Source organism: Oreochromis aureus, linkage group 5 (genome assembly GCF_013358895.1).
Source record: "Oreochromis aureus strain Israel breed Guangdong linkage group 5, ZZ_aureus, whole genome shotgun sequence".
In the NCBI taxonomy this organism is placed as follows: Eukaryota; Metazoa; Chordata; class Actinopteri; order Cichliformes; family Cichlidae; genus Oreochromis; species Oreochromis aureus.
In genome coordinates this window covers 25,290,277-25,315,722 of record NC_052946.1, presented here as the reverse complement: position 1 = coordinate 25,315,722, position 25,446 = coordinate 25,290,277, and the positions used below count along the sequence as shown (strand labels likewise).

At 39.2% G+C, this 25,446-nt stretch overlaps 3 protein-coding genes across 4 annotated transcripts in view; 1 reads left to right on the top strand and 2 right to left on the bottom strand.

The window, feature by feature from the left end:
- Positions 1 to 6,246, bottom strand: part of kcnb1 (potassium voltage-gated channel, Shab-related subfamily, member 1) — a 28,355-nt gene extending 22,109 nt beyond the window's left edge. The window contains exon 1 of the mRNA XM_031757511.2: positions 5,641 to 6,246. Coding sequence (XP_031613371.2) covers positions 5,641 to 6,240 — 600 coding nt within the window. The 5' untranslated portion in view covers positions 6,241 to 6,246. The remainder of the gene's footprint in view (positions 1 to 5,640) is intronic.
- A 2,967-nt stretch (positions 6,247 to 9,213) lies between these two features.
- Positions 9,214 to 15,469, bottom strand: ptgis (prostaglandin I2 (prostacyclin) synthase). Its single transcript, XM_031757651.2, has 10 exons — positions 15,311 to 15,469; positions 14,773 to 14,896; positions 14,456 to 14,631; positions 14,220 to 14,357; positions 13,970 to 14,082; positions 13,678 to 13,859; positions 10,847 to 11,012; positions 10,355 to 10,536; positions 9,861 to 10,012; positions 9,214 to 9,496 (listed from the first exon to the last, which is right to left on the bottom strand). Exons 1-10 carry the CDS (start codon positions 15,379 to 15,381, stop codon positions 9,349 to 9,351), a joined length of 1,452 nt encoding a protein of 483 aa, XP_031613511.1. The 5' UTR covers positions 15,382 to 15,469; the 3' UTR covers positions 9,214 to 9,348.
- A 5,735-nt stretch (positions 15,470 to 21,204) lies between these two features.
- Positions 21,205 to 25,446, top strand: part of LOC116334191 (SLIT-ROBO Rho GTPase-activating protein 3-like) — a 35,313-nt gene continuing 31,071 nt past the window's right edge. For both annotated transcript variants that reach the window (XM_031757539.2, XM_031757538.2), the window contains exon 1: positions 21,205 to 21,707. In XM_031757539.2, coding sequence (XP_031613399.1) covers positions 21,641 to 21,707 — 67 coding nt within the window. In that variant the 5' untranslated portion in view covers positions 21,205 to 21,640. The remainder of the gene's footprint in view (positions 21,708 to 25,446) is intronic.

Here is a 25,446-nt window from a genome sequence, read left to right as displayed (position 1 = left end):
CATATAAACTGGTTGTGTAGTCATTTCAAAACCAAAGTCATGATACAAGCATCTGCAGTCTTGTACCTTAGTCTGAGATTACTTAGTTATGGCATGATGGTTATGGCATGCAGCTGTAATCATTAAAGATCATTCATTTACTGGATGAAAAAAAAAGCCCAAAACAAAAATAATGCCAAAAATATGGTTTGGTAAATTTTGTCTAAACAATTCACTGATGATTTAATTGGCCACTTCAATTCCTGCTCTTCAAGGCTTTCCATGTACTTTTACATGATCTGTTAGTTATTTTTACTGTCTCTGTTCTTCATTTCTACATATTTGACACATTCAATAATGAGATAGAGCAACGCCATTAATTATAATAGTCTAAGGAACATTTTTCTCTAAATGTCAGCATTAACCTCCCGAAGCTTTCTGTCTGTCTCAATATAAACATATATATGTGTGAGTGTGTGGTGTGTGTGTAGGTGTGTAAAAATGGGGGAGGGTGGAGCTTGAGTAAAATGAAGTAAAATGTCAGTGAGTTTTTTCTTACACTCAAATAAATTTATTGTAAAATTCATAATGAACACCGGAGATACGGTTTTACTGCATTTTAAACAGGAAACCATGCAAATACAGGCATATGCGAGCATGAGTGTGTATTTGCTTGTGTCAGAAATAGTGATGACAAAATCGATGATAGGTGAGAGTGGTTAATCAATTCCTGTAGTTAGTAAGTCCATATTTTAAGCACTGTGGTTGAGGTTTTGAGTTTATTTCAACTTTAACCTTTAGAGGCTGCAGTAGACTTTGAGTCGCTGCCTTTGACTTTGACTTGAGGGCAAGTTAGAAGGAACACTCAGAAGATGTTGACGAGGAGACAGTGTGACAGGCAGAGAGTGACTGCCGTGAAAGCAATCTCTGGGGCGCTCAAGCTCCTAGCACACATGATCCCAGCCTAAATCTCTGCACCAAACAGACCAAGATAAGATGGGCAAATAACCCAAGAAAAGGATGTTACTCCTCAAGTACAGTTAGTAACTTTAGTACTGCATGGTTACTCAACAGCTTTCTGTCAGAGAAGCATGTGATACTCATTTACTTCTCTCTTTCTACAGCTGCTTCATCAACACATACAGTGCCAGTCAAAGGTTTGGAGGTACTCGCCCATTACTTGTCACTAGGACTGTACCATGCGTGCTCTGACGTTCACAGTCCGGTAGCAGCAACTTCACAGTAGACACCAAAGCACTCTCTCCACAAAGTTGGATAAAAACAAATTTGACAAAGGGTTTTAAAATATTCATCAGTGCCCTGTGCAACTGTTATGAGGCATTTAGAGATTAGGAATATGCCTCACAGTCTGTGTAGGAATGTGTTTTGTTTTTGTTTTTGTCTTTTGCAAAGTAACGACACAGTTTAAAGGATAAACGTATAATTGCTGTTGAGATGGCGATCTTTCTAAGATATTAATGAACATCATAGAACGAAATATTCACAAAGGTACACCTCCTTTACTCGAGTGCCTTTAATCAAAATGTCCATTTATATGTGTAACATTAACATTGCATTAGCAGTTGATTACATAAATATACTGTGTGAGCAACTACAGCCGAATTTCTACACAAACTCACTGGAGATTAATAAGCAGACCGTCAGGAAACTGAAAAGAAGATCCTGACACTCATACTTATTCAATACATTCTGATTTAAAACTGTCTTTAGTCATTTTAGTTTACCCTTTTTTATATTTCAGCTTTTCTTCTGAACATTTAATTTTCCTTTTGTTCATTTTCATGCATTATTATCACAACTTAGGTTGCCTTGTATCAAATGACTTATTTGATACGAGTTATTTATGACATAATTATTACAAATAAACTTGCGTTGCTTCATCTTGCCAAATGTAAAATGAATAGACGGAGAGCCCAGCTTTCAGTTTCAATAATTTAACTTCATCAAGTTTTAAAAGGTTTAGGGATAGACAGAGTTTAATTAGAGGCAAGTAGAATAATTTATATTAGTAGGCATGCTGGAACATATAACCATGAGTCATTTCATTAGCTGGGGGATGAGGATATAGTTGTTATCTAATGACTAAGGAAAATTATATAAGGAAAATTATCTGCTGAATGGGGAACATTATATAAACTGAAAACAACAGCAAACTCACAATGAACATATAGTGGAAACCACAAAAAAACTTGACAGGTTTAAAGCATCTACTGTATATTTCTAGATGATATGAGCAGTCCCACTGATCAATCCTGTCAAAAGCAGGATTAAATCTTAAAGGTTGATTCAGTCCCAGATGTCAAAAGGACATTGACAATCTTGGCCTGGACTGTTATAGTCCCATAGAAAGCTCATAAATCTCATCTAATAACTGTTAAAAACTAGAAAGCTACATCTTAAAATGGAGAAAAAGGCCAGTCTAAACTTGTTCACCCTCTTCAGATATCCTTGTCTGTCCAGTCAACAGCTATAAATAGAGAAGGATGGACAATGCACCAAGTTTGTGAGATTTCTACATATGTATACAATCATAGGCAAGTACAGAAATTGTACAGCCTTCGTCGGTCTTCTATGAAATATTTAGTGCAGGCTCTGGATGATCCAGCCCATGATTGATGACAGGAATTCTAGTCTTGTTTTTTTTATGGCTTCTTATACATCATCTAACCAGCTGTGACTGTCCAGATGTCAGAAACAGTGACCGATTCTAGTCTGGGTGCTTGTATTGGATTCTGCTGCAGACTGATTTATGAGTAGGAATATCGCCAAGCCACATTTATTTGTCATGTTAACTGTGACATGAGAGTAGCGTAATTGGAATTTGTTGCCTGCCATCTGATGCACAATACCCACTGACGGAGCAGGAACTGGTAATTCCACATTTATGAATGCATGGAGGACAAAGATGACAGCAATATTCACGTTTGGCTTTGGTTCCTTCTGTAAATTGTCTGAAGGCGAACCCATATTAATAGCAGATTTCAAATAAAATCTTCAAAATAAAATCTATTTAAAATTTTATTATTCAGTAATGGTTTCAGAGGAAGTTGGACACAATTGATTTTGAGCAATGTTTTTTTAGTATCACAAAAAAAGTTGCTTACAAATTTTACTCTGAATATAAACTTATATACTATGGGATTCAAACTATAACTTGAAACATTTATATAAGTATCGTAATTTTTAAGCATATTGTCAGTCTCCTAATCTGTAAACAGATATTTGTGATATTATGAAAAGTAGAAACCACCCGGATCTAACATGACGTTACATAAATGCTACTGCAGGTGAAAAAGGCTTTTCTTGGTGTCAATCTGATTGTTAGGCATTGCTTTGCCAGCGGTCAGACACAATCTTATTTTATGGTGACTGGAATCTGATCTGAGATCTGAGTGCGAGACAGACAATGCTGTGGCTTACAAAGAATGTAAACAGAGAGAGGGAAGCTTCAAATTGGGCCTAGAGTCTCCTGGAGAATAATTAATGTGACATTTCCCTGACATTTAGTCAGACGTATATACCAGAGGGGCCTGAAGAAGGAAGGAAGGGAGGAGAGATGTGAGCCAATGCAGAGAAAAGAAAGCCGGGAAGGATGGCAGGGCAGAGAAAACACAGGCAGCAACACTGAGATTTTTTTTTTAATTTTCTTCCCCTGAACATCTAAAAATTGTAGCTTTTTATTTTGTTTTGAACAAACATTAAAACAGGAACTAAACAGAAGTGCAATTACACTCACACAGAAACACAAATAGGCCTACTCTAATGTTCAATACCCACTCCTTCGGTGATGATAAAATCGTACTTTTGTTGCCTGGTAACCATTTGTTTTGTGCTAATCGCTACCATTCACCATCTGTTTATGGGCTGCTGCACATACAGTCCCATTTCTGGTCCAGGATAGGAGAGCACATCTGATCAGCTAACACCGGGATAGTCTGTGATTCAAGTTGGATTGCTCAAGAAGCCCACAGTTAAATAAATAAATAAATAAAAGAACTAAGACAATACATGAACCCCTTGAATGGTTTTGGTAGCTTGGTCTGTGGTTTAATGTGGTCCTTTTTTTAACTAATTAGGAATTAATAAACTCTGCTGCTTGCTATGTCAAGTTTGCCTCTTTTTTTGTCACGCTATCCTCCACTATCAAGATATAATGATGCAAAGCCAGGAGGTGATGTGAATTAGCAGCAGTTAAATTCTTTTAACATGAATAATAGATATATATAGACATTGAGAGCTAGAGATTCGCTGAAACCACTTTGCATAAGCAATTTTCTGTGTTATTATTCAAAGTGAATCGCCGTACCCATCTTCGTCGAGCACTTCACAACAGTTTGCCGCTGATATTTTGATAAATTGCAGGTATCAGGGCGTGATAACGGAGACAAGAACTCATGGTCGACTCCGAGTGGTCATCTCCTTTTTGTAGGCTACAGCACTTTCTTAGCGCTAACCCAATAAGCATCGATTTTACATCTCTTTGATTCCTGTGAAGAAGACATTTCACTGACAGACTCACAGCACTCATCTCACTCTGTTGGTGGATTAGAGCTGACAGTTCTAACAAATCCTCGCTGCAAAGCATCAGCCGGCACAAATTGCTAATAGTTTCATTTCCATTTCCCATGCAATAATAGCTGCAAGACAAACAAGGCACGCTGCTCCCCTTAAAACTGAGCTGGAAAGAAACAGCCCCCCTCTTTGATCCTTCCAATCCAACTGAGAAGAGTGTGATCAAAGGTTGCTCATGTTTAACACTGCTGTGGTCTCCCAGGTTGCAGTTGCAGGTGTGGCTCAGTGAAAGGCCTGCTGATGGCATAACATGCATTGACTAACGGTGCGGGTTAGGGTTATGGTTGAAAGAATTCCATGTCATTTCCAGCTTCTTGTTCATGTGCACAGAGCGAAAATTCAATATCTCAAACATCTAAATCTCAAAATGATTTGGGGGGGGTTGCAAGCAAACAAGTGCTTTACTTATTTTAATGTAGTTGCACTTTATATTACAACTTGTTAACAGTGGAAAAAAATTAAGTAACATTGTGGAAATAACAAGTTATTACCAACTGGTCCATCTGGTCCACTGGTCTGTGTGTTTGAAGGTCTGTTTTTGGTTTTGATGATAATAATGATGGCAATTATACAGCAATGGTCCTTTGTAACTGCAGCATTACAGGACACAAGGCTAATGAGCTCAATGTCACGTTTTAAAGATGTTTTATAGCGATAAATAAAGGCAGCCATTTATGTTGTTACCGAATTCGTCTTCCTGTTTTGTTACCAGGTTTCAAATCACAATAACTGCAGAAAACAGCACACAAATCCCATGCGAACAAATGGCATTGACAGGTTTTTTCTATGATTTCCAGCATTTACTCCATGTTCCAACTTTTGAACAATCAAAATGTAATGACTGATACATTTTGTGTAATCATAAAGTGTAAACTGTTTCCTCTCCGTGCAATGGCAGTAATCTAAGGTCACCTGGCTGTGCTGATATTTGGTACAGGAGCACTTCCTATTATTTGATTTTTCTTGAATAAACTGAAATTTTAAGCACAACACTGCAGGTATTTCTGTGACAGGGGTCAAAGTGAACATAATCATGATCAACTCACACCCAAAATCCCATGGCTTTACCTTTGCTGCAACAGATGAGCTGGGCTTTTCCAGGAGGTCCCAAAGTTTCTTTCTTTTTTCGGCACAGCAGGTGTTGTCAAATTCTTCTCCCTCTCTGTCTTTTAAGTTGTCTGCCTCCCTTTTGAGTTCTTCATTCATTTGCTCCTTTTTCTGGTGATATCTTGCTTGGCAACACGACTCCAGGTAGATCTCATCGATGCCCCAGTAATCTAGTTCTTGACTAAATGAAAGGGCGCACATTTCCTCCATCATGTGCAGCTTACCCGTGCGGTAAAAGTTCAGAATAGATGTAAACGCCCCTGGATGCCGGTCGAAAAAGTACTCATTCTCCTCAAGATTGTAATCATCGCACACTTCCATCAGTGATTCGTGCGAGTTGCAATCTCTTAACTTTCCCAAACGTGTTCGTGGTAGCCTGTCTAACGTTCGCCACAAGACCTCATGTGGGAGCCCTCCAACGTTTAGCCTGACTCTGCGGAAACATGACTTGCTGCGAACGATGTCCACTGGTTCAGGTGGCAGCGATGATGTTGACCGAGAGCCGGCTTTATTTAACTCGGCCAAGGATTTCTCCATGATAACTTTAGGTAGAGAGAGCATGAGGACCGCCGAGGCTATGGACTACACTTGATTGTCTCTTCATTCATTATCGTATCTAAAGGAATCACAAAACAAAAACAAACCATTAGTGTTACAGAGCTTAATACAAATGTCAGAGGCCCATTGATTTCAGTTGTAACAGTCGTAACATCTTGCTGCTCTGGCAGTTGTTCACAACCTGGGATACATTACCCCAGAAAGGCAAATCTGGCTATTGTTAAAATGATGATAAAAGTAAAACAAAATGATTTCACTCACATTAATCCTTCCGTCTTTCTTGTGAAAATGTCATTCAACAATCATAAAATGCTTTCTTAACTGTTCACTGGTTGAACTACTCATGCAAAAATACTGGAAATCAATAAAATTAAGTTATTTCTAATGATATTTCCCAATCAGTTACTGCTGTTCTTGTTGTCTTCAGCATTATTCTATTTTTTTGTTTAATTTCTTCCTAAATCCACAAGAATCTCTTGGTGAACAGATGGGGGTTATTAAGATGACTCATTCACATATAAACAAGGCAAAAAACAGAATCCTAGCTTATTATTGTACTGCAATCATCTAAAACTGATACTGCAAAAAGCCTCAATAAATGTTCCCCCGTCACTTACAAAATACTTTTGACACTTCCAAAAACAAGAACAGAAGAAAAACTGCCTCCAGATGCTATAGATCAGATACATTTAGAATAAACAAATGAAATCATCCTAATCTCCCTAATCAGCTGTTGTGACTTAAATGAATAAAACAGTCCAATCTTCTTTTTTTAATTGTTTCCTCATCCAATAGTAGAAAAAAAAAATGCTCAGAAAGACAAAAGGCCAAAGCCAGCACACACTGTCATGCATTTCTTTTGGGGGGTTAAAAAATAGTTTGGGAAACAATATCAAAATTCATCCATGCTGTTCTATCATCAATTAAAGCAAGTGTGGGGAAAAATGTTGATGATAACAAGTTCCCAAAACTTTACACAACCTATTTGTGCTGACCAAGTCTGAAGAGAGCTCTCTTCTGTGGTAACGGATAAAATATTTATCTTTATGACAACAACTATTTCTGCTGTGATGGCTTAGATGGCTGCACAAGGTGGAAAAAGAGGTCATCGTGCCCATTTTTTTCTTACTATTATTATTATTTTGCCTCCACAGAAGTCGATCTGTGCCCGTATGACGCCCATGCAGTGCTGTGGGTGGGTGAGACGCAGAACACCACACAGTGATGAATGTGGTACAAAGTGAGCGCTGTCCAGTCCAATGGTGCTGAAACACCAGGAAGCAAATGTTCACTCCCTGAATCACGGCGAGCTCCCTTGGGAGGGCAGGCTATCTGACAAGAAAATATAGCCTACGTTACATCCTCTTGTGACGAAGAGGCCAATATTTTTATGGACCATTTATGACCGTACACGTGGCACAAGCTGCACATTGAAACGTATATATTGAGCTTGTGTGTTGTGCGATGAGGGCATGGAAAAGTCCACAACACATCGGGCCTGCAGATGTGATCACTGTCTCACAAAGTTTGTAATCTTTCACAAGCACAAATAGGCCTGAGGACTAGTTTCAAAATGCGCATGCAAATTTTTTTTAAAAAGAAAGAACGAAAAAACTGAGCATAAAAGTGTTGCTGAATTAAAGATGTAGATATTGTTATATCTGTGTTGTGGATGTTGCTGGAATAAATAAAACAATAACAATAATAATAATAAATATTCATTTGAAGCAGCCTCCACCCTCCTCCTGCTTTATCCAAGTCAAAGCTTCGACAAAACAGATTAAACAAACCACAAAACAAACATCAGCCCCACCTTTGTACACACTGGCAATCTGCGTAGCTACATTGGGAATGGTACTAGCCATCTAAAAGTGCAATGTAGTGAATGCAAATCTTCCATCTTTTCCCGTGTTTTTCAAAGGCTCCCTGCTCCATAATGGTGCAAGCTTAAACGCACAGTGTTCCCCCCATGCAAGTGGAAAGCAATTACAATTGATAGGTTGCACATTACACAAAGTCCAGAAATGGAAAATGAGCCCAAAAATACCTTCGTGAGTTGTCATCCTACACTGAATCAAACCAGCACGTACCGCCTTGTGAACAATCAATCCGCTGCCACAAACAAAAACGAAGCAGTAGCATTTAAAAATAAAAAAAATAAAAAATTGAGGCGTCGTTATTGGTTTACTATTGCCAGGGTCTAAACCAATCCATTTCCCCCTCCTCTGCCTCCGACATGGCAGAGATATCTTCTGCACGATCTACTGTCTACCCGCCGGTTTCCTGCTCCGCATCTCGCTTCCCTGATTCACCCTGAAGATCAACAAGTACGCCGACAAGCCCGTTCGGACAGACTACCTGTGTTCCCAGTCAGCTGTGTGAGGAGGCGCCGCATCTCTGTGAAGGTGGATCCATGGCAGCTCGGCGCTCTCTTTCACATCTGTTTAACTCTTTCACCACCGCGTCCTGCAACTCTATCATCAAAAACACACTGCTACGTGTACGTCAGACTATGATGTCTCCAGAAAAAGACGCGTAAATGTGCATGTGCACAAAAGCCTAGCATCCGAAAACACACCCGCAGCTCCCACCTGACTGGAGAGACACACTGTAGCTCTATTTATTACGTTATTAGGCAATAGTGATGCATCGTTGTATGGTGTGTGACTGATGCGATCACTTCTAGATTGATCAGTGTTTCACTAGTCTTCTTTGCAGTCCACCATATCCTGTGGGGAGCGGGCGGGGGTCAGGCCCCCAATGAAGAGTGTGGTGAAATATTTTATATTACACTGCACTACAGTGCAATCATTTAAATAATTTCAAAGTTGATATCAATCCTGACCCATTACAAAATCAATATAATCGAGCTGTTGCACTGATATTTAATGTTGCATCTTCTGTATCTGCATTAACTTCTGAACACAGATAAGAAATCGGAGTCATTAAAAATGAGACAAAATCAGCTGGTTAGTGTTTCCTTTAGTTTTTTATTAACATACAAAATTACAAAAATTAAAACATTAAATAGGATTTAAGGTGGACTGATCAAATATAAGATAGAATAAATAATATTACAGTATGTCAGTAAGTAGTTTGTACAGTAAGGTGCTATGTTCTCTTCAGTTTGTATCGGACCTGCAGGTCTCCGTCTGGCTGGAGCATCCCAAACCCATAACGACTGGGATTAACGGGGGGCAGTTTAGCCTCAGGGTCACACAGCTCCAGATCAAGATGGGTCAAGGCCAAGAAGACAAATCTAAAGAAAAAAGAGGTAAAAACTGTTTACATCTTTTCAGACATATCAGTACAGCTGAGGCTGTTTTAACATTTGTACAGGACGTCTGACATTGGCTGTTACGAGTGACTTCTCTCTAATATCCTTCACCTCTGTCATACAGGTCAGTATGCATCCTAAGAATAAGAATAAGCAATGGCTGTATAACAGCTTCTTACTTTATGATTGAGAACATAAAAGCAGGACTGAAATGATAAAAAGGGGGGATGTTATGTGAAGATGGCCAGAACGAGTAATCAGGTTGAAATTGCATGGAACTCTTTGATGATGAAAGTATTATTTAGATAAATAATGGAAATATGTTACAAATGATTTTAACACTCACCGTTTAATAGTTGAAACAGCAAACTCTTTCCCAACGCAGCTGTTTTTCCCTGCACCCCAAGGCAAGCTGTAATACTTCAGCTTTTTTCCATTCTTGTAGAATTCATTCTTCACTGTCATATCTTCATTTAGGAAGCGGTCGTACTTAAAAGTCTGTCAAGAGCAAAACATGTGGGCTTCGTTAGCTGTGTGTGTTATGATATCATGAAAACAAGCTTGACTTTTTGGCTATAAAATAACATTTCACCTCTAACGAGTTAAGACAAATAATAAGAATGAACATTAATAAATAACCAAGCCCTAGTCCTTGACAAATAATTTGTAGGCATTTACCAGCTTATGCCAGAGGAAGTATTATGCCTGTGTTTTAAATCACAGTGTTTAATCATGCCACCTCGAGGCCAGCTTATTTGCCACAATATAATCACTATAGAGGGGCCCATGTTGGTGCTGTTAATGCATAGATCCTATTCTAGATTCATGCACTTCAAGTACCTGTGGCTCTTGGTGAATCTGTGGGTCCATTTGAGGGCTGAGGAAAGGGAACAGACACACTCTGTCCCCTTGTCTGAGGTGGTACCTCTGTCCATTGGCCATGTCCAGGATCTTGTCCTGCACCACCTCTCTTCTGATCATTACTGCAGCAGTGAGCCGTAGGGTTTCACTCAAAACGCTATCTGCAGAATTGAAAGGACAGCAGAGTGGATGATGTCAGAGGGGTGTCAGTGTGAGTTAAGTCAGCGGTGCCCTCAGGCGTAATTTGGCGACGAACAAACATTGCACAGATACGATTATATGAAAAAGGCAATCAACATTTAAATGGTTCAAAGTTCAAACTGCCATGGCTGCTGTCACTGTTTCAATACACTGCAGTTATTTCTAACAGCTCAAAATGAGCTTTTGTTTCCATCCCACTGGAGCAATTAAACCCCAAGGCAGAAGGGCTCAAGTGAATAACAGAAAAAGCTGCTAGCAGCTGTTACGTACCAAATACAGGTGTGCTGTGCGCTTCCAGCGGGTTGTTCAGGGGCTGCTGAAAGGAAGTATCCCGCTGAGTGGAAAGGCCTCTGATCTCTGACTTAACAGCCTCCATGGCCTCTGGGTGAGTGAGCAAGAAGCCAAGGAGCCAAAAGGCAGCAGGTCCAGCATTACACTGAAACAAACATTGCACGCAGACAAACCTTTACATGAGTTTCAGATGAAAAAAAAACAACAGAATTCATTTTGTACGTATAAAGCTAATATATACCTAAAATAGAGATACTTTTGATGATGGCTATTATTTGCTTTCCTCTAATTTCTCTGTACTGCTACTGTGTGAATATGACTGATGTGAGGAGAAGCCAATAAGTCACCCCATGCTTTGTAGGCACCTCTGTCAACCACTGTGGGAGACACCTGAGCCTGTCAGACAGTAATTGCTGTGGGTTAGGGGAGCTGTTCTTACTTCTCCTCATCTCAGGTCAACTCTCCATTGACAGGCAGGGCAAATGAGTGAAAGTGACTAGAAGTACATCACACTGTCTTTCTGCCCTCTTAGATCTTCAGATCACCTTATATAATGCCTCAGGTTATAATATGAGTCTATCCCAACAGCTGCAGATTCTTAAAGGAAAAATACCTGTCATTTTGGGAATTATAATTGATGAGAGAGAAGGAAAAAAACATTTCCATTTGCACACAAAGCAGGTTTTACAGTACAGTTTTTAAATGGAAATTAGCATTAACGGTGATATTAGGTCATTTTTGTTATATAGCTATTCCCATTAATCTAGCCATCAATCTTTTCAACCACTTATCCCACTTATAGGGTTGCAAGGGAGTTCAAGTCGACCCCAGCTAACATAGTGGAAAAGGCAGAAAACGAATATACAAAATCAACATGATTTGGACTATAGGAGGAAACTGAAATCCAGAGAAAACTAATGCAGACAAACTTCACACAGAAAGGCCCAACCACTCAGGAAATTCCAACTAGGACCCTTCGAACTGTGAGGTAATAGTGCTCACCAGCACCATACCACTCATTTCCCAACTATTCACGGTCCAAAATGCTTTGCTGGCCAGTTATTGGCTTTGACTATATGACTAAATGTGAAAGTGGTGCTGAATAACCTACAGCATTAAAACCACATTTGCTTTAATGTTTAGGCCCAACTTGTGCAGCAAAAATAGATCTGACCCATACCAGGTTATAAACACCGGACCTTGAGGTGTGTTGGTGGGGAGGTTGGGTCGCCATTAATCAGGTTTGTTCACTGCAGCCTGTTAATGCGTGATCTCGTTAGGAACTGGCAAATTTCGTTCAGCTTCTTGGGTTCTTTGTCATGTTCCTTCACCTATTCATGCCCATTTTTTCACTACTGCTGCATTCAGTGTCCTGGTAGAAGAAGGTATTACTGACTGGGAGTGTTGATAGGGTGTGCTTGTTCAGCATCAGTGTTTGTGTGCACTGTATGTGATAAAGACATGATCCAAAGTATCCCAGCAGAACATTTCGACGTGATGAGAAGCTGGATGTTATTCCCTTCAATTGTCAATGGTCTTAATGTTGCGGCTGATCGGTGTATGTTTCAGTCAATAACATTGATTCCTTGCAAATGGAAAAAGAACAGCATCCTCCAGCTTGTGCAAGACTCATGACGATGCAGGCGGCTTCGGTGAAATCCTAGCATTTACACTTTACACTGAAAAAACCATCAATCTGCCTGTAACACATGTATAAGCTTCACTCTGGCACCTCTCGCCAGTCTCACATTTAATCCTTCTATTCTCTGCAGTGGTGCTCCAGTTTCCATTCAAGACAGAGACTGTGTGCTCCAATATCCCAGCAGACATGATAATGCAGAAATATACGTGGGGACTGGCGGGCTTTCCCAAACATGCACAGCAGGTGTGAGAGCCTGCAGTGTGGGGCCGGGATAGGTTCATCATTGTTAGGATTCCATACATCAGTGTTTAAGGGTGAACAAAGCTTTCTCCAGGGAGAATAACAGGATAACGATGAGGTAAAACTATTACAGCTAAAATGTAGCATAGAGCAACAGCAGAAACAAAGACCAAATACAGCTCACTATCTCCCCCACCTGGCAGCAGTGAGTAGTGACCTCATTGCTCCACCACTGGGACCTGTCTGAACTAGTGAAACACCTTAAATCCCACAGTCACACCTGTGTAAATATTGCTAACAATGGAAACAGTTTATATTAAAGCCCAATAAAACAAAATTAATAATATTTAAGCAAGGTTTCATGGAAGATACTGGTGTTACTGGATAGTGTAAAAGAGAGTTCTGCACTAGAGGAAGTATCCATGGGAATATCAATGTGAGTCTTTTTAAAATGATTTGCATCCATGCGCACTGGTTAAACAACATTATCAGACGAATTTGACTCCAGCCAAAAAAAAAGAAAAGAAAAAAGAAACAAAAACAAAAGACTGACAGCACACATGCCTGGTATGATGCCTGAAACTGTCAGAAAAAGAGGAAGCAACTTCAGCTGACTAACGCTGTTCTCATTCTCAGTGTGTGCACATGTAATTCTTCACATTCAAGGAATACAGAGTGACGCGGAGAACTGATTCATGGCAACTCCAGTTCAAGTTACATGTTGAAGCAGGTAGCTCTGAGTGACTTGGCCACAGGGAATCTAGCATCTATGATTTCATGTTGGCAAGCTGAACACTGTTGTTTGAAATGGTATTCAAGCAATGGGTGCGGAGGAGTTTTTATGCACTGATGCCACTGTAAGGAATTTGTGGATGTTTATGGTTTGTGTGAGAACGGGAAACAATACAGACAATTAAACAGCTCTCACCTGTGTGGTCCACAACTGTAACAGCAGGGCTTTTTTCTGCATATCTGCATCTATTCCCGCCTGTTGTAGGAAGTCACAGTAACTTTTTTGCCAGGTGCTTGACTCTGACCCTCCCCTCAGCCCGTGCGGGGAAAGCAGTTCCCACAGTCGCTCCTGGGAGTAGCTGACTGCTCTGCGTTCTTCTGTAATCAAACCATCAAATATTTGCATTATGGTGCTGTGCAGATGCAAGTTTAGTTTATACGTTCATCGAACATTTGTTTTATTTTTGTTAAGCTGCAGTGCAACTTGCCACGCCTGAGTGAGCCACGAGCCAGTTTGGTGAGAAGACTGTCAAATTTGCGGAACTCTTCATAAGCAGCAGCCGCATTATCTGTCCTCTCAAAGAATGTAAGATATCCAGCCCTGATAACAACAACAAGAACGGTAAAAACTCTTCTTGTTTGTCACAGGTAAAAGCATAAGAATACCACCATGTTTATCATGTTCTTTTTTAAGGATTAGATGCAGTATTTTTGCTAGGTTAAAATATTATGCCTTACCTAAAAAGAAGACTATAGCAGAGGTCAAAAAGTCCTTCTTGTTTCCACTCTGACCCATTGTGGCAATGCAGGAGCAGGGTGTGAAGGTGAGTGTTCATGGAGCTGCTGAGCTTGGAAAGATTGCAACCTTTAAAATGCCTGAGAAATGCAAATTAAAGATAGTATTAAGATTTGCAACACTGGTTTCAGTCATATAATTTTGTTACTTATAAAGTCGATAAAGACATATTTATTACTGTTCCATCCATCTCCTCTCCGACGTAGGCTCGATGTTTGTCAGCTGCAGACTGAACACCTTTTGTATGACCTGGTTTCTGATCTGGGTGAAATCAAAGGAATCTCTGTCATTCAGCACACTGTCAAATGAGTGTGGGTCCAACAGCACTGTCACACGGAGACCGGCAACACGCACCTGTGAGGACAGATTGTTAGTTTGCTCACCTCACCTATCCCAGAAATGTTCAGGAAAATAGTTTTTAAGATTAAAAAAATAAACTGCATTCAAGCGTTTGGATTCAAAAACTAATTAATAAATTAATTAATCAGAACTTACTGTGAATATATCTCCATGTTTTTCTTTCATCCGGGCCAAAAACTTTGCAGCATCTTTCCCAAACTCAATGGCATGCCCCAACCATGGAATCCAACCTTTGTCCAGAGGAGGCTCATTTCTCCGCCTGTCAGTTACACGGAAATTCATATCGCAGCCGCGTTAAAGTTCGCTTCCTTTCACTTTACGTGAATCTGGCACAACAGGTTTGCATTCGCGTGAAGCAATGCCAAAAGGAGGATTTCTTTAGTTAAAAAGACAAGTGGCAAGTCGTCTTCAGTATAAATCACACTATATTTTGCCGTTAAAAGCAACCCCAAATGCTAAATATTCAATTAGTGATACAGCGTTAAAGTAGTGATTTAATATCTACTACTTTTCGTTCATTTTAATACTTTTTGATTAGGATTAAATGCGCCAAACTTCAAGAAATAAGTAATCAGTAAAGCTGTAACATTTGCAAAATATGCATTTACACAGTAAACAAGCCTATTACTAATTTATAATCTGCAAAATCAACATGTTGTAACACTTATCTTACCTTCTGCGAGTGGAGAAACGGAGAACTAGTATAAGCACTCCAGTAATGAGTGACAATAGTGTCCACCACATGGTTCTGTACAGCCTGGCACTCGAGCTGCTCCGTGAACAATGTAGTCCATAGCCGCTGGCGACTGGCTTATATCTTTAAGCTCGGCTTAACTGTAACTACCACTTTTTAGGAAGGCGTGGAAAAGGTGTGGCCGGTGACAAACAGTTTTGCGCAATGGCCTACCTCACAAAAAGCAGTGTCAGACACTGCAAAAACCACGCATCACCGACTTCACACAGACAGAAGTGATTTAACCTGACAATTAACCATGTTTACTCTGAGCAGCTCGGCTCAAATGTAGTTACACCTTACCGAGACTGCAGCGTGACAGTGTCGCTTTTAAAGAAAAGCCGCTTGTCCGTACATTTCATAGCCGTGACATCACCGAGACAAAGCAGGTCGTGATTCCAAGGTGATGAAAGGAAGCATACTTTAAAGAGGATGTCATAAAGTTAAGGTTAGCAACGGCATAGTTCAGTCCCCCTTTGGTATTGAGAAACGTTTATTTTTAGCTTCCTTTAGATGACTTAAGGAGAGTCATAGAAACAAGTGGTTTTTGTTGATGACGTGTTTGTGTACCGAAACTAATGATTAATGACCTGTTTTGGAATTAGATGGCTCAGGTGTGTTTTTTCTTCTTTTTTCTTTTCTCGGCGACATCATGTTATTATCATTTTACTACTAAATGACAAATTAAAAATTTAAAAAAATAAAAATTTAGCAATTTAGTCATTTTTGAACTGGTGAACCTAATTAATTATGAAGAAATTATGGCAATGGTAGCTGGTAATTTGTTGCTTGCTTATTAAACTGTATACCAGCAGAGGGTGTCATAGCTTTACCTTTCATCAGTAGCAACACAAAGTTTCAGTTCCTGTTGGCAAACATTTAAGTGTAATACGAATGATCACATCTGAATCACTGTGAATGAAGCTATAAAAACAAAGATGCATTCCTGTTGCTTGCCTTTCAGAAACATGTATGAACTGTATCAAAGAAATGTATGGAGGTTTCCATAATGACGGCAGCAGAATACCTTATCATACACCAAAATAAAGTTACGTTCAACAAAATGTATTAAGGGAAACAAAACAAAAAACAAACAAAATACTCTTGTCCATGTAAAAGGGTTTCAGTCAAGAAAAGGAACTTCTTGTGGAAATCCTGAAGTGAATCTACAAACCAGCAGTTATTTACAAACAATATCTGTTTGTAAATAACTCTTACAACTTGATTATTTGTTAAATCCACAGTGGGCATACACTTGCCATTAGAGTCTTAATGCTGTGATGCAATGTAATAACTCAAGTGATAATAAGAAAACACCAATATTTTACAAATCTGTCAAAACCACATTTAAAACAAACAAAAAAAATAGTGAATTCACTGAACTGAATTCAACTTTTTGTTTTTCCCCAAATTTGAGCAAATCTCGTGTATTGTTCAGCCACTAAAAACATTTTTTCTGTTCAGGAGTGCAGGTAAACAAGTGTAGTTTGACAATTTAATAAAAAAAAATAATAATGTGAAAAACAAACAAACATTATAGCTGCGCTTTAAAATGGTCATTTCAGTTAAAGAGCTTCCACATACTGGTGGATTAGCCATTACAGAAACATAAAACATGATTTTGGTAATACCAAAGTACCAGAGCTGTAATGACCAATACTATGAACTGTTTTGGGGGTTGATTGGGGAAACTTTAGCCTTAATTAAGGATTAATCATATAATGATTTAAGTAAGGCATCTTTATTAGCTTCCTGAAGGACCCTAAACTTTTCTTGGTGGAGCACTGGATGATTATTTTGCCTATAAAGACCTGGATGTCGTTAAAGTTTCCTTAGCAGAGTTACACACAAGTTTTTCACATTATTTTCAAACCCACCCAACTTTTAACAGGTACGCAGTCAGTTGCTGAGTAACATTTCCACAGAAAAAATTAGAAATTGCGATTGTTAAGATTGCATGATAGGGACTGCAGATTTCTCAGGGGCTTTCCACCAAGAGCTCTCTGACAGATTCCCCCAAAAATTTAGTGCAAAGGCAGATGGGGATCTCTTGTCACATACCAAAATGCAGTTTTTTCACAGGCTCGATTATCCCTGTCCTACACACCACTTTACATTGCTCTGAGACAAAAACACATTTTGTCAGAATTAATGATCAAAGACGTTGCACACATTTCCACTCGAGATCATACAGGAAGTCATTTGACAGAAGGTGTCACCAAACTGTGTGAAATGCACTTCTCATAGGGGAAATGCAGAGCAGAGCAACACACTCTCTCTGGGGAAATGTTCTATGACTGTTAATGCTGCAGTGCACACCATGTTTAGTTAGACCAGAAGGCTTTTCTTATAGCCCAACTTTCACCAATTAAAAACAAAGTATGATTTAGCTTGTTTTGTTGACACTTCAAGACTGATAATGCAAAAAAGAAAAGAAAAAAAAGCTCAACACATGGAGATTTTGTTTTGATTAAACTCAGATAAATAAAAATTCTGAATCTGACCTGTTCAGATAGAGATGTTGCACTTGAACGCAACCACAAGGAACAATAGGTGTAGAATTCAAGTGGAAAAGACACGATCTGCTTGGTCTCCTCAGTATTATTTCCTTGGGCAACAACAAGTTCTTGTACTGTTCTGCATAATTTCCCAGACTCTGACATCAGTTCTAAAACTTTTGAATGCTCTTCTATGCTAAATTCTGTCACATGCAAAATGTTTGGAGGTTTACTTGCATTTGAAGCTTATTTCCAATTCCTCCCACAACATCTCAGCTGGAGTCAAATGTGGGCTTTGACTATGCCACTAGTCTTGCCACATAATCCCGCATTTCTTCTTCTTTTTGAGCCATTCTTTGGTGGATTCACTAGTGTCTCATTGAAGGCTCCACTTCATCTTTTGGACAGATGGCCTCACATTATCTTTAAGCACTCTTTGCTGTGATTCAGACAGACGAATCAAGTGCCGCAACTGCTCAATCCTTGAGGCAGGGGAACAAACCCAGACTGTTACATAGTCACTGCCATGCTCACATGTGAACTGAGCTTCTTCTCCTAAAAATCTGCCTTTGGTTGTTGCCCAAACATGTTTGCTGTTACTGTAGCCAAACAACACTATCTTTGATTTGTCTGTCCCGAGCATATTATTCCATCAGATCTGGTCTTTACAGATATGTTTATTGGCAAACTGTAGCTGGTCTCTGATGATATTTTTAGCCAGCAAAGCCTTTTTCCAAGCACACCTCCCATGCAGGTCACATTTCTGCAGTCGCTTTCTGATTGTAGCCAAAATCACTTTGACACCAACAGTTGCAAGAGTCACCTGCTGATCCTGTGATGAATTTTCTTGTTATTGGAAATTTGTTTCTGCATCAAACACTCCACTCTTGCGGTTGAATTTGCTGGGGTAGAAACACCACTGTGAACACTACTTGTAGATGTTTTATTTTAATAGTACAGCACAGTCTATTTAAAATCATTTGGACTTTTTTTTATTCCTTTGCCAGAACTATATGTTACAATTCTTTTCTTTGAAGCTCTTTAGATAGTGCCAGGTGATTCTACACACTTCAGTTTCAAAACGAACACCAACCCTTATATGTCAAAGATTTTAATAAGACTTGTTTCACCTGTCAATCTTTAAGAAGCCTTTAATCATTGGCACCAAATGAAGGACCCATGGTTCTAATTCTATGGATTTAAAGGTGTGATAAATATTGAGGTATAAATATACTTTTTCACATGGCAGTCATGTTTTTATTGGCTCAAATGATAGAATTAAATAAAAACAGAAAATCTGTTGACATTTTTTTCATTTTGAGTGACACAGTCTGTAGGCATAGTTTGAAAGAAGATCAAAAATTTGCTCCTCCAAATATTTTATGTCAAAAACACCCACACTTGTACCTACATAACTACGAATGGATGTCATGGGTGCACACTAATGACAAAAATATTGCAATGAGCTCACTGTGGCTCCCACACAACAGAAACCAGTGAGCTGAGTGAACAGAGTTAGATTCCTAATACTGAGATGTGTCCAAGCAGAAGAATATTGTTGTCTTGCACGAGTAGAAAGTCAGTATTTTGGCAAAATGTTGGAGCTTTTGCAACATTACATTTTTAACTCTGTCATTTCCAAGTTCCCTCAAACTGATGAAATCCTATCAAAATTGTTTCTATATAGTTTTTCTCATAACAAAGACACACGTTTTATTGCAGCTGCTCCAAAATGACACAGGACTTTTCTTTTCTTTTCTTTTCTTTTCTTTTCTTTTCTTTTCTTTTCTTTTCTTTCTTTCTTTTTTTTTTTTTACTGAGATTCAGAGATTATAGTGCTATGAACCTGGATTTTTTTTTAAAAGGCAGTGGTTACAGGAAGTCAGAACATTTCATAAGAAAATTTTCACACATGTAGCAAACACTGGGTGTGATTTTCAGGCTGCACAACATGTTCTATTACATCAGTTATAAAAGTGGTGCACAAGACTAAATATAATTTTGTGTTGGATAATTGTTTTGCAAAGTAGTATAAATACTTTTACTTAGCTAAAATGTATAATTGTACTCGAGCAGCTTAAGTAGTGCACAAGTTGTATAATCACAATACTTTTGAATTGCCAAAAGTAAAGACACCTTATAGAATGCCACCTTTCAGAATCATGTACATTGTATTATATTATATTGTCTTTAGTTTTTTAGTTGTTGATTATTTTAATTGCTTATATGTAAATGGGTAGCCTAACGTATACTAATGTAATTTTTCACTTCAGTTCAATTTATATTTAAATAGTGTCAATTCACAAGGCATCTTACACTGTAGAGTAAAGACCTTACAATATATGAAAGAAAACTCAAACTATCAGGCAACTCCCTATAAACAAAAAACATGGTGAAAGTGGGAAGGAAAAACTCCTCTTCCACAGGAAGAAACCTCCCAGAACCCCAGTGGCTCTGGGAGCCATCTCCTGTGACCGACCGGTTAGGTGTGAAGGGAAAAAGAAGAGCGCGGAGGAGGACAGGACAAAAGGGACACTGTGGAAGAGAAAACAGAGCTTAATAAATCCGAATCCTGTTTTAAACATTTGTAATAGTGGCATATAAACATGAGAGAAGAAATGCTCAGTGCATCATGGGAAGCATCCAAGTAGCCTAAGGCTATTGCAGCACAATGAAGGAAGGATTCAGGGTCACCTGATTCCAGCTCTAACTATAAACTTTATCAAAAAGACATGTTTCAGCCTGCAGTCTGTGTGTGAAGTGCAACAATGTCATTAATCTGCTAAATAATAAGAAGCGAAAGGGTTAAAATAGATGCTAATAATAATGCAATAAGTGCATCTAAAATATAGGGAATTACGAGCAGGAAGTAGTATAAGAAATACTTCAATAAAATAAAAGTACTTTAAACCTGTACTTAAGTAAACCAGTCGAGTAAATGTACTCGGTTACAATCCTACTGGTCCTCTGCATACATCGTGTATATAACGTGTATTTTCCTTAATGTTTAGGCTAAGAATATTTGTAATGACAAATCTTTGTTCACCACCGGAGCTATAAGTAAATTGGTTTAAATATAATCACATCTCATTAATCCACGCTGCTCCCTCTGTTCCTGTGCTCTGCAGCCAGGTTTACGCCGCTGATGTTCTCGAAACAGATCAGCTAAATCCCGATCATCCACAAACAATATTCCCCTCAGCTCCAGACATCTCCTCTGTTATTGGCAAAGGCTTTTCGGTTCACACACAGAAGGAATCTTAAATCATCCATGAAAAGAAAAGTGGTCAGGGAAGAAGGGAGGGAGCTGAGGGAGGAGGAGCCTCGCGTTGACTTTCACATCCATTCAGCCTTTTTTGCTGCAGCATTGAACTTGCAGAGAGAGCGAGAAGGGGTGAAAAAGGGCAGTCTGGACGTGCAGGAGCTCTGTGCTATTATCACTGGGACTAGTAGGTTTCCTTGCCGGGGCTTTATGAAATGTAAATAAAAAAGGAGGACCGCTTTGCGATTCACCGAGGAGTGTTGCTGAAGAGGAGGGGCTGGGGACCGAGAGAATAATTATGCACTTTTAGATCGACGTCGCCCTGAACGCAGCGCAGCAACATCGCAGAACCTCAAGTGCGTTTAATCTCCGAAGTTGTGTGTGTCAAGCGGGCGATGATTCACGTCTGATTGTTGCTGTACTATATGGAGAGGACTGCACAAGGGCTAACGCTGCATCGTGGCTACTGAGATTCCTGCCTGAGGATTGCACAATCTGTTCTCCCCAAAAATGTCATCTCAGGCGAAAGTCAAGAAGGACAAAGAGATTATTGCCGAATATGAGACCCAAGTGAAAGGTTGGTAACGTGCAGGCCCGAGCGTATTGTTATTGTCTGTGTGAAGGCACAATTGCGTAACTTTACCACAAGCTTTATTTGGCTTCAGTGTGCAGTCTTGTGGGCTGGGACAGATTGTATAGTTGTATGCGAGTCATTTGTTTTCACCATAAAAAACGTCTTTTAGTTCATGGCATTCAAGCGTTAACTCCAGTTATCCATCTGGGGTGAGGTTATTACTTGAAATTACCTTGGGTTAACCGGTATCTGTGTTACTGATGAGTGTCAGGGTTGTGGCATGCCTAATCTGTATATATATGTGGCAGCTATTAGACCGTCATAATTTGTTTAAAAGTGAAGCTGTTTTATTTGTTTTGTTTTCTTTTTTTCTTTTTTATAGTTCTACCAATCAGGTAACCTGAGATTTTTCCCCGTATGTATTCATTTAAACATGCAAATATGTCTAGTAAAAAGCCAAAATTAAATGATACGGTGTTAGTCCTTGTCATTAAAGGGCAGTATATTTATGAGTGAGTTTTCCCGTCACACTGTAAGGATAAGGAGTGATTGCTCAAGAAGGTCACACAGCCAACAGTTCAGAAAGTCCATAAATAATGTATGCTGTCCGTATGAATTATGAACCATGAAAGGATTTCACTGTCTGCCACTAAATATGTGACTGACTAAACCACCCAGAGAGAGAAAGAGAGAGAGGAGAGGCAGGAACACTGATGCTGGATTGGAGCAGACAGTGCAGGTTGTAAATGGGTGGGATATCCTCCCAGCCATTTAGAGATAACTTCAGACGGTACTAGGTCTCAATGCTTGGTGCATCAGCTATCAGGGAAGTAGTTTTATGTAAGGCTACCGCAAAGACAGGGCAGCTTCCTTGTACCATAGGTTGATATTTTTCAAACTAGGTAGAACTGGAAAGGTCATTCAACTAGTTGATCAGTCCACTGAGAAAAAAAATAAAAAATAAAAAATTGAACTGAGATACTAATGCTTGGCAGATAAATATGTGCAAACCTAGTAAGACATTTCAGTTTGGGTCTGGTTTCATGTCTGGTTTCATAAATATTAACTATAGGCTATACTTTAGCTAATTAACTTGTCATACTGCACGTACATTGTCCAGTAGCAGGCATTGTTCTGTCACTGCAGCACCAAAATAAGCTTGACTATTTTGGTTATGCGACAAGGCAGTGCGGAGCTAAGCACTTTTGCCTCACAGCAAGAAGGTCCTGGATTTAAATCCAGCGTGGGGCCTTGGCGTGTGGAGTTTCCCCTGTGTCTGTGTGGGTTCTCTCCAGATTCTCTGGCTTTCTCCCACAGTCCAAAGTCAGGCATGCGGTTAGGTTAATTTGTGATACTAAATTGACCATAGGTGTGAATGTGAGCATGAATGGATGTCTGTTTCTCTGTGTTAGCCATGCGACAGATTGACTCACGACCTGTCCAGCTTGTAGCCTGCCTCTCACCCCATGAAGGTTGGATAAGCCCAACATCCACAACCCAGAATTAGATAAGTTGAAAAAAATGGTTGCATGGACAGATATTGTAATTATAGGCCTCACTACACTTACTTTGATGAGATTTAGATTAGATGATCAGTAGTACTTTGAAATCTGTACAGTAAGTTAGCGATAGCAGATGGTTTGCTGAAAGGAGCAAATAGCTAAGCTTATACTACAAGCCCCATTCACCCGGTCACACATATTCACAAAACCACTTTCTTCTATACCTAAACTCCAGTCTCCCTTTTTTGCCAGAATTAAACCTAAACTAAGTCCAACATTGATTTTTTTCATCATTTCATCTTTGTTTGAAATGTTAAACTATGATTGTTTTAGGCAATTGATTTTTGTATGTCTTGATATAGGACTACTTTGACAGCATTAACTGGTGTTTAACTAAATGAATGTTTTAATTTCACACTGGACCCCAGCAGACATTAAACTCATTAATTTTCATGACATTATCATTATATACTAGGAATATGCTAATTTATCAGCTTTACGACATCAGTAGTGGTTAGCTGACTTATTGGATGTTTATTAACATTTTGGCTAACAATACTGGCCAATATTATATGTTCAGGCCAGGATTTGTTGTTGTTGTTTATGGTGTTATTTAGTTGTTGTTTATTTTCTTTGGTGACAAAATGCTTAAAGACAGTGTGATAAAGACACATTATTTTTCATAAAGAATATTTCTTTATGTGTTACAGAAGGGGGATTTTTTTTAAAAAGGAAAACAAAATAAACAAACACCATCATCTACACTGGTTATCAGTTGAGAGCTTATCTTAAACGCTGGTATCAGCCCAAAATTTGACCCAGAATGCTTCTTGTTATATACACACATTAGACCTCATTGCTGTTCTACGTGGAAATGTCAAGAGCTTATTAGCATGTGTCTGGAATGAAGAGTATGATAAGCATTTTCAGTCAGAGGTGTGGTGGAGTTTCTCCTTGTCGCTATCTTTGTTTGTTTGTTTGACTCCTGCACTCGTATTCACACGCTCTTCCTCCGGTCTACACATCAGCTCTGCAGTTGTTAGAGCGCCGTCGTCTCGATTTCAGGAAAAGCTTTTAAGCTGACATCTTAAGCTCATTTGCAAACTGAGCTTGGATCGGTTCGGAGCTGTGGGAGCTTTATTCTGACACTGACACTGGCCTCCAATAATGCTGAATGGCTGATTGCACAGCAGTTCAACACACAAGCCTAATGCACTTTGTGGCATTTTTCAACATGCCACATTTCAGCAGACGGTCAGGTCTCAGTTACAATTTACGTGGGAGTTTATGTTTTCAAATCACCTAGAATGTGCTATAAAATTATAATTATTATTAAATATTTCTTTATACTGTTTATAGTATTTCCTTATTCAACTGAATATTGTTGTTCTACAGTGTGTAGCTGAGCACCCTGAAGTGTCTCTAGGCTTTTGTCTAATCTGACACTAAAACACAATTAAATGAGGGGATGCCCCTGTCATGTATCATTCTGGACCTCTAGTAGTAAAGCCCATTATCTTTAATGCAATTTGATCAGTTTGGAGTCTTATGCACTAATTGCTGTAATAGTCTATAACACAAAACCTTTGCAAGATGTGCTGTAGCTATGCTACTACAGAATGAAAAGCAGAGTAGAGTAATATGAAGTTGAAACGCTTGTGACATTTTTGTTTACTGACAATGCATTTGTAAGAACACAGGTGTTAGTATAAGTTCTCTTACTGACCCCATATTCACTGCAGATATGCATTCTGCGGGGAACATCCAGACATACCCCCTTCTGGGTATTCATCAGATTGAAAGAATGCACAGAATGATGCTGTCTGAAAATGTCAGCACTGCATCGCGACAGTGAAACGATATCTTTGTTGCCTGTTTGTTGGTTTCATGTATTAAATGCTGTGTTGCTGTGCTGACGGTTGAGTTGTTACCCAGTTTAAAGTGAAAATTGCTTGGAACTCTGATGTTTCCTGGCCTTTGGCTGCACAAACTGTAAGGAGAAGTAATGAAAGCTCAAGCAAATAGATTATAGAGTCATGCCATAGCTATTATTACATTTAGAAGACACGTGTCCACAGAACACAACCTTGATTTGTACCAAATTATGTCAACGTGTCACTCTGGGTTAGACTTTGTATGACTAGCCATGCATGGCTAACTAACCCCAGAGATTGCTGCTGGCCATCGCAGTAACTGTACTAAGCTAGCTTGAATGGGATATGAGGGTGGCGGTGACTATG

Coding starts and splice junctions, on each gene's coding strand:
- ptgis (XM_031757651.2), bottom strand. CDS start 15,381: ATGTGGTGGACACTATTGTCACTCATTACTGGAGTGCTTATACTAGTT. Junction 14,358..14,455: donor GAGAGGAGATGGATGGAACA/GTAATAAATATG, acceptor TGCATTTCTCAG/GCATTTTAAAGGTTGCAATC. Junction 14,083..14,219: donor TGCTATAGTCTTCTTTTTAG/GTAAGGCATAAT, acceptor TGTTGTTATCAG/GGCTGGATATCTTACATTCT.